Below are 9,601 nucleotides of genomic sequence, written 5' to 3' on the forward strand. Positions count from 1 at the left end.
CCTGCAAGTTCCTGGACATTTCTGGGGGGAATGGCTTTAGCCCGCACCCTCTGATCCAACAGGTCACAGACGTGCTCAATGGGATTGAGATCCAGACTCTTCGCTGGCCATGGCAGAACACTGACATTCCTGTCTTGCAGGAAATCACACACAGAACGAGCAGTATGGCTGGTAGCATTGTCATGCTGGAGGGTCATGTCAGGATGAGCCTGCAGGAAGGGTACCACACGAGGGAGGAGGATGTCTTCCCTGTAACACACAGTGTTGAGATTACCTGCAATGACAACAAGCTCAGTCCGATGATGCTGTGACACACCACCCCAGACCATGACGGACCCTCCACCTCCAAATCGATCCCGCTCCAGAGTACAGGCCTCGGTGTAACGCTCATTCCTTTGACAATAAACGCGAATACGACCATCACCCCTGGTGAGACAAAACTGTGACTTATCAGTGAAGAGCACTTTTTGCCTGTCCTGTCTGGTCCAGCGACGGTGGGTTTGTGCCCATAGGCGACGTTGCCGGTGAGGACCTGCCTTACAACAGGCCTACAAGACCTCAGTCCACTCTCTATCAGCCTATTGCAGACAGTCTGAGCACTGATGGAGGGATTGTGTGTTCCTGGTGTAACTTGTACAGTTGTTGTTGCCATCCTGTACCTGTCCTGCAGGTGTGATGTTCGGATGTACCGATCCTGTGCAGGTGTTACACGTGGTCTGCCACTGCGAGGATGATCAGCTGTCTGTCTTAGGCATCTCACAGTATGGACATAGCAATTTATTGCCCTGGCCACATCTGCAGTCCTCATGCCTCCTTGCAGCATGCCTAAGGCACGTTCACGCGTATGAGCAGGGACCCTGGGCATCTTTCTTTTGGTGTTTTTCAGTCAGTAGAAAGGCCTCTTTAGTGTCCTTTAGTTTTCATAACTGTGACCCAATTGCCTACCGTCTGTAAGCTGTTAGTCTTTACGATCATTCCACCGTTGCATGTTCATTAATTGTTTATGGTTCATTGAACAAGCATGGGAAACGGTGTTTAAACCATTTACAATGAAGATCTGTGAAGTTATTTTGATTTTTACGAATTATCTTTGACAGACAGGGTCCTGAAAAAGGGAAGTTTCTTTTTTTGCTGAGTTTAGTAGTAGTCATGGCTCCTTTGAGTCTACACATTCTGGGTGATGTGAAGCATGCTCATCTCACTGGGTTCTTCTCTGGCGAGCTCTCATTGGCTATTGCTCATTGTCGTTGCACATCTCACTACAAAAGCATTGAAGATTTTGTGCCGATTTAAAATCACAAGGTTTCAAAATATTGGGACGTGGGGCACTGCTCAAAGTCGAGATTGATAGACCTCGGATTGCGTCTAACCTGCTCACACTAAACGAGCGTCTGTGTGCCCCCCCCCTGAGTAGGCATCAACATGGGTGTTTTGTCTCTGATCTCAAAAATGTGTCTGGACCAGCTAAATCGGGGATGAAATTGTGTAGTGTGCACCCAGCTTTAGAGAATTTGGGAGTTGTAACCAACTTCAATGGGTAAATGCTCACCTTCGATGTCCACTGGCACTCTGGAGAAGGGTGCTCTTCACAGATGAATCCCGGTTTCAAATGTACCGGGCAGGTGGCAGACAGCGTGTATGGCGTCGTGTGGGCGAACAGTTTACTGATGTCTACGTTGTGAACAGAGTGCCCCGTGGTGGCGGTGAGGTTATCGTATGGGCAGGCATAAGCTACGGACAACAAACACAATTTAAGTTTATCGATGGCAATTTGAATGCACAGAGATGCAGTCCATTCAGAAGAGAAAAAAAACAACATTTCCCTCATCAATGCCCATAATGACAACACAAAAACAGGTTTTTAGGAATGTTGGCCAAAAAATTAATACATTTTTTAAAAACTGATATCGTATTTAACGGAAGTATTCAGACCCTTGTTGAAGCCCTTGTTGACTTTGTTGAAGCACCTTTGGCTGGGATTACAGCCTCGAGTCGTCTTGGGTATGACTCTACAAGCTTGGCACACCTGTATTTGGGTAGTTTCTCCCATTCGGATGGGTAGTGTCAGGTCAAAGAGTTCAATCTTGGTTTCATCAGACCAGAGAATCTTGTTTCTCATGGTCAGAGTCTTTGTGTCTTTTGGGAAACTCCAAGCGGGCAGTCATGTACCCTTTACTGGGGAGTGTACCCTTTACTGGGGAGTGTACCCTTTACATGTACCCTTTACTGGGGAGTGTACCCTTTACTGGGGAGTGTACCCTTTACATGTACCCTTTACTGGGGAGTGTACCCTTTACATGCACCCTTTACTGGGGAGTGTACCCTTTACTGGGGAGTGTACCCTTTACTGGGGAGTGTACCCTTTACTGGGGAGTGGTTTCCGTCTGGCCACTCTACCATACAGGCCTGATTGTTGTAGTCCTGCAGAGACGGTTGTCCTTCTGGAAGGTTCTCCCATCTCTGCAGAGAAACTCTGGAGCTCTGTCCGTGACCATCGGTTTCTTGGTTTTTGCACTGATATACACGGTCAACTGTGGGACCTTATTGGTCTAAGGCACTGCATTGCAGTGTTGAGGCATCACTACAGCCTGGGTTTCAATCCCGTGACCGGGAGTCCCATAGGGCTTACGATTGGCCAAGCGTCGTCTGGGATATGGGAGGGTTTGGCCGGGTGGCTTTCCTTGGTTCATCGAGCTCTAGCAGCTCCTTGTGGCGGGCCAGGCGCCTGCCTGTAAGCTGACTTGGGTCGTCAGTTGAACGGTCTTTCCTCCGACAAGTTGGTGCAGCTGGCTTCCGGGTTAACTGAGCAGGTGTTAAGTGGCGCAGCTTGGCAGGTCATGTTTCGGAGGACGCCTCTCCCAAGCCCATTGGGGAGTTGCAGCGATGACCCGATCGCAATTGGATATCACGAAAAGGGGGGTAAAATTACCAACATAAAAAAAAAAAACTTTAAAAAACTGTGGGACCTTTTATATAGACAGGTGTCTTTCCAAATCATGTCCAATCAATTGGATTTACCACAGATGGACTCCAATCAAGTTGTAGAAACATCTCAAGGATGATCAATGGAAACATTGAAACAGTTTTTGCTTTGTCATCATGGGGTAGATTGAGACATATTTTTTTAAATCCGTTTTAGAATAAGGCTGTAATGTAACCAAATGTTGAAAAAGTGAAGTCTGAGTACTTTCCGAATGCACCGTCCCGTGACTAGATCCTGAGGACAACTGTCAGGCCATTCATCCTTCACCTCATGTTTTGCAAGGATCTGTACACAATTCCTTGAAGCTAGAAATGGCCCAGTTCTTCCATGGCCTGCGTACTCACCAGACATGACATCAATTGAGCCTATTTGGGATGCTCTGGATCGACGTGTACGACAGTGTGTTCCAGTTCCCGCCAATATCCAGCAACTTCGCACAGCCATTAGAGTGGAACCATATTCCAAAGCTCACAAAACCGCCTGTTGAACTCTATGTGCAGATGTCACACTGCACGAGGCAAATGGTGGTCACACCAGATACTGACTGGTTTTCTGATCCACGTCCCTCCCCCTTTTTTTTAAGGTCTGTGATCAACAAATTCATATGTATTCCCAGTCATGTGAAATCCATAGATTAGGGCCTAATTAATGTATTTCAATTGACAGAGTTCCTCATATAAACTGTTACTCAGTAAAATCTTTAAAATCGTTGCATGTTGCGTTTAATTTTTTTATTCAGTGTGTAATTATCACAATCGGCCCATATAAGCAGAATTTAAATCATTTCATATTTGTTTCTCTCTCCTTTCTCCAGCCCCCCTCTAAGAACAGGAGAGAGAGATCAGAGCTGAAACCGGACTACTTTGACCCTGGTTCTATCATGGACGAGTCTGTAAGTAACTCTCTCCTCTTATACTCAACCATTATTACTCTAGTAATACTCTTCCTTATACTTACACAGCGCTCTAAATTAAACATTTTAATTGGTTGTACTGGTGCTCTCAACTTAAATTAAGGAGCACCGGAAAATAAGAGGTTTATTATTTTATTGGGGCGGCAGGTAGCCTGGTGGTTAGAGTGTAGGGGCGGCAGGTAGCCTGGTGGTTAGAGTGTAGGGGCGGCAGGTAGCCTGGTGGTTAGAGTGTAGGGGCGGCAGGTAGCCTGGTGGTTAGAGCGTTGGACTAGTAACCAAAAGGTTGTCAGCTCGGGGATTTGATCTTGCAAGGTAAAAATCTGTCATTCTGCCCTTGAACAAGGCAGTTAACCCACCGTTCCTAGGCCGTCATTGAAAATAAGAATGTGTTCTTAACTGACTTGCCTAGTTAAATAAATGTTAAATAAAAAATAAAAAACTGACTTGCCTAGTTAAATAAAGGTTCTAGCTATGTTTTAAAGCACTTATTGTTCCCTAGAAACTAATAAGTAACGAGCACTGCACCTCTGTGCTGAGTCACCACTACGCTTGTGGCCATACCACCCTAAACACGCCTGTTCAGGGTCGGCCTGGTAAACACGCCTGTTCAGGGTCGGCCTGGTAAACACGCCTGTTCAGGGTCGGCCTGGTAAACACGACTGTTCAGGGTCGGCCTGTTTAATACGGAGACGGGAGACCACCAGGAAATACCACATCAAATTGTATTTGTCACATGCACCGAAAACAACAGGTTTACTGTGAAAAGCTTACTTACAAACCAATCAACTAAAAGAAACCAATATGTAACATTGTAATGACATTTAGTTTATTATAAAAGCTAAGATGTTATGAATACACGTCATTGAAATTACAAAGTCATTAAGTAGATTATTAGGTTTCTATATTGTGTAAAATCATCATTTTCCTATTGAGATGCATTACATTGACAATTCCAGCTGGCACCCAGTGTCTGTCTGCCAGCTGTAAATCATTGCGTGTGTAGGCTGGCGGGTAGGAGTGTTGGTCCAGTAGCCGAAAGGTTACTCGATCGAATCTCCAAGCTGACGAGGTAAAAATGTGTTGTTCTACCCTTGAGCAAGGCAGTTAACCCACTGTTCCCCGGGCGCCGAAGACGTGGATGTCGATTTAAAGCAGCCTTTACACACCTCTCTCATTCAGGGGTTGGTTTAAATGCGGAAGACCCATTTCAGATAAATGTGTTCATTTCTCCATAGCAAGCTGCTCTGTCCGCACTGCGTGATTGGTGAAGTAATTTAATGTCTCACTAAATGTAAAAAATAAATAAATAATGTATTTCAGAAAGGATCGATATAAACCGTTACTTATTTTTGGTTTTGAACCGGTTCAGAACAGTGGAATGTAACGCATAATTATGGTTCTGTTCAGAACTGAATGATTGGAAAATAATTTAGGTTCCAACCTCTGGTTTTTATTGTAATGTTAGCCTCAGAAGCCCAGGCGTTACACACTCTGGTTTTTATTGTAATGTTAGCCTCAGAAGCCCAGGCGTTATACACTCTGGTTTTTATTGTAATGTTAGCCTCAGAAGCCCAGGCGTTACACACTCTGGTTTTTATTGTAATGTTAGCCTCAGAAGCCCAGGCGTTACACACTCTGGTTTTAATTGTAATGTTAGCCTCAGAAGCCCAGGCGTTACACACTCTGGTTTTTATTGTAATGTTAGCCTCAGAAGCCCAGGCGTTACACACTCTGGTTTTAATTGTAATGTTAGCCTCAGAAGCCCAGGCGTTACACACTCTGGTTTTTATTGTAATGTTAGCCTCAGAAGCCCAGGCGTTATACACTCTGGTTTTTATTGTAATGTTAGCCTCAGAAGCCCAGGCGTTACACACTCTGTTTTTTATTGTAATGTTAGCCTCAGAAGCCCAGGCGTTATACACTCTGGTTTTTATTGTAATGTTAGCCTCAGAAGCCCAGGCGTTACACACTCTGGTTTTTATTGTAATGTTAGCTTCGGAAGCCCAGGCGTTACACACTCTGAGGCAGCAGGTAGCTGAGCGGTTAAGAACCTTTTGGGCCGGTAACCAAATGATTGCTGGTTCGAAAATACGAGCCGGGCGCTGATGATGTGGACATGGATTAAGACTGGTGCGGGGGGGCACCTCTCTGATTCAGAGGGGTTGGGTTAAATGTGGAAGATCATTTGGTTGAATACATTCCTTTTGATATTTTTCTGTTGGAAAGCCTGGGGACGTTCTCCTCCAGGAAGAAGATACAAAGGGGTGGAGTACAGCGGTCGAGTGATGCAACAAGCTAACATGCATAACATACAAACTAACTCCTCATAGCCTACTGAACCTTTGTCCAACACAGGAGGAAAACAAAAAGCTAGATCAAGGCAATGCCTCTCTTTAGGGGAAACATTGAATGCTTCATTTCTACTCCGAGTAGCTTTGACTGCCACTACGTTAAAACACCATTCAATACTGAAGTTCTCCAGACTTCCAATAGTCGAGATGAGATCTGGGCGGTTGGTTTAGCATCACTATAGTAATACGTAAGACCGACATGTTGTTGCTAAGTGCTTTTACAGATGTGTAATGATCACTTTTGTCTCTGCAGGTCCTTGGAGTGTCCATGTTTTAAACTGGTGTTTGTAGACGAAGAGGAGAGGCATTTTGTATTTATGGAGAAGTTGAGATGTGGATCTGAAGTCTTCTCTGATTTATCCTCCATGGTCTAACACACACGCGCACACACACACACACACACACACACACACACAGTGTTGCTTGCTCAGAGGGAACTGAATGAAAACAAAATACTTTTATAATCCTTGGGTAAGCTTTTCCCCTTTGTTAGCTTCAAACCTAAAGGAATCCTCGACATTTAGTCTGAAGAAAGTTCCATTATTCTACAAGGTTTTATTTTTCTTCCAAATGGAGATGGAATGAGATTTTTAAATGTCTTCTAACCCTGTCTCTATGCTAGTATAGTGAGTAACCCGGTGTGGTCTAGTAATTTATAAACAGGTTGTTAGTAGGAAAAGGTAACTAGCTAGCTGTGCTGTAGTAGTAGTGGATGGACATGGTCTTTATGCTGTTTTCCTTTCCTCCATGTTGGACTGTCAGAATCTGTTGGTTCTGTGGTTGTGATGACGACTGCTGGTGGTTCAGTTGGTGACCTGTTGACTAGATCAGCTGTAAGAGTCATGGATGTAGCAACACACATCCAACCGTTGGCCCAAGTAAAGCACACAACTGTTTTCCAAGAGCAGATTCCTTCATACGAAACACGTAGAAATAACGCCACGCTGTTGTAAACGCTTCAGTGTAGTTTCTTGCAACGTTCGTCACATCCAGATGTGTGGGTACTGTTTCCATTCTGTGGTTGTTGGATACTGTCTTACTGAGGATCCCAGTAGTTGCTGTGAAGAGGCCCAGGATGCATCTCAAAAGTAGTGCACTATATAGGGAATAGGGTGCCATTTGGTATGCAGACAAAAGTGTTTAACAAGGAACTAGGCCGTCACACAAGTCCTGAAGCTTACCCAAAGATTTGCACCCTTCTACCTATCTGTGGAGTTTTCTCTCTCAACGGGACAGCGAGGTGATTTTCTCTCTGGTAGTGCCATCGCTGTGCTGACTCAGAGACAGGCAAGCAGCACGGCTAATACACACAAAATACATTTCTCCATCTCCAGAAAATCCAGCATATTTAGTGTTGAAATAGCTATCTCTAAATTTTAAATAAAGTTATATATGAATCGGTGCTGATTTTATAACTGTGCTTTTTGTTTTGTTTTATTAAAATGTTCGACCTACAGTTAATGTTTCAGAAATGTGTAACTGTTTCAAATGAAAAGCATGGGTAGTCAGGTGTTGGAAGATTTTTAAATTTGTATTTTCTTTTCTTTCTTAACGTCTTGGGGTTTCTACCGTTTTTCCTACGTGTAAATTAGTTTGGATGAGACTCATTATGAGAAAATAAATCTGGCTTGTGAAATTTCAGCTTTAAGATTCTCAACATCCATGAGTAATAATAATGTCCTGTTGCGAAACTCCACAATATAAAACTGTGTAACTAACTAAAAACCAGTCATCATTATAATCCTATAGAAAAGTTGATTGTTTTCATCCCAAATGGTACCCTATTCCCTAGTGCCCTCACCAGGCCCTATATTCCCTATGGGCCCTGGTCAAAAGTAGTGCACTATATAGGGAATAAGGTGCCATTTGGAACACTTTTCAACAGTAGCAGCACTCTGGCAGCTAGACAAAGCTTAAATGTGACATGAACTATTATGTCGTCCATAAGTTTTAATTAAATGTTTTGTCTACTGAGGTAAATCTATCTACTTTGTAATCATTCCATGCCTGAGCCTTAAACATGCTATAGTGGAAGGAAATCAACTGCCCTGTCCAGAAACACCCCCTAGCCCCATAGAAATAGTATTACTAGAATGAAATTGATATTGTCTAAGGGGCGCTTTTCCCCATTCAATTCATTCTATGCCTATATACCTAGACTCTCCAAGGCACCTGTGTATATCTGATAGGAATGGGTAAGGTATAAGCAATTTGGCTTCATCCCAACTAGTCTATCAGAAGTAAATGGTGAAGCTACTATCGTATTGCTTTTACCCATCAAATTACTATAGATCTACACTAGCACCTAGGGGTTAGGCTTGAGGCAGCCCCGGAAAGATTATGTAGATTTGTTTGTGCCTCGTGACACTAGGGGTGCTTGGGATTGTTTCTGGAAAGGGCCTACATTTGTTTTCTCTCACAACTTTCTTCCACGTCAGAGGTAGCCATGAAAGGTGATTATTGGTGTTTATGACGACAGAGAACATTCGAGATGGTCCAGATGTGATGTCGATGAAGTAGATACAAACAGCCTGTGTGTTTTACCTAATTATTATTTTATGTAAGTAAATATTTTGGAGTAAAAATGACTGTGGCTTTTGTTTTGTCACTTACTACCACTACATTGGTATAATTCCTTTATTTGAACCTTCCTGTATATAAAACAAACATCAAGCTTTATTTTCATTTGTGTTTTTCCTTTTTGGCCATTTGTGTGTGTTAATCTTTTCACATACGTGCGTACATACACACACACACACACACACTCTCTTCCGTGGTATTGTTTGTTCCTCATGCTATTGTCACTCAGTCAGATTTTTACTTGTCTGGAGACAGTCACTTTTGGATTAAAAGTAAACCAACTCGACATGAGTGCTGTGATTTTTTATTTCATCAGTTCGCATTGTTTGAAATGAAACCATTTTTAGTTTATTTTACCACATCTACTCATTGCCACAAGGGGGTGATGTTTTCTCAGAAATGAAAGACTATATTCCCTACTCTACTGGCCAGGGCCCCATGCATTATATAGGCACATAAATCCCAGACACAAACACGTTTGGGTTTTCTTGTTGCATATCAAGTGTCAGAGTAGCCTTCGAAGCACAGGCTTCTCACGTTCTGTTTTTCTCATGAGTCAAGAAGACGACGTTCGGAAGGCTGGTCCTGTTATGACACTTTGTCTTTAGGATAACAGCTTTAAACACTTAATGTTAATGGGTTGAGCAGCCTGAGTTCAGTGTATATAGCTGGTGTCTTAATGTTAATGGGTTGAGCAGCCTGTGTTCAGTGTATATAGCTGGTGTCTTACTGTTAATGGGTTGAGCAGCCTGTGTTCAGTGTATATAGCTGGTG

At 43.3% G+C, this 9,601-nt stretch overlaps 1 protein-coding gene across 1 annotated transcript in view; it reads left to right on the forward strand.

The window, feature by feature from the left end:
• Positions 1–9,113, forward strand: part of stag2b (stromal antigen 2b) — a 50,783-nt gene extending 41,670 nt beyond the window's left edge. Inside the window, exons 31-32 of the mRNA XM_090198716.1 lie at positions 3,798–3,875; positions 6,501–9,113. Coding sequence (XP_090054842.1) covers positions 3,798–3,875; positions 6,501–6,524 — 102 coding nt within the window. The 3' untranslated portion in view covers positions 6,525–9,113. The remainder of the gene's footprint in view (positions 1–3,797; positions 3,876–6,500) is intronic.
• Positions 9,114–9,601: the final 488 nt, after the last annotated feature.

The sequence above is a fragment of the Oncorhynchus mykiss genome, chromosome 14, assembly GCF_057628025.1.
Source record: "Oncorhynchus mykiss isolate SJ-2025 chromosome 14, ASM5762802v1, whole genome shotgun sequence".
Classification (NCBI taxonomy): Eukaryota; Metazoa; Chordata; class Actinopteri; order Salmoniformes; family Salmonidae; genus Oncorhynchus; species Oncorhynchus mykiss.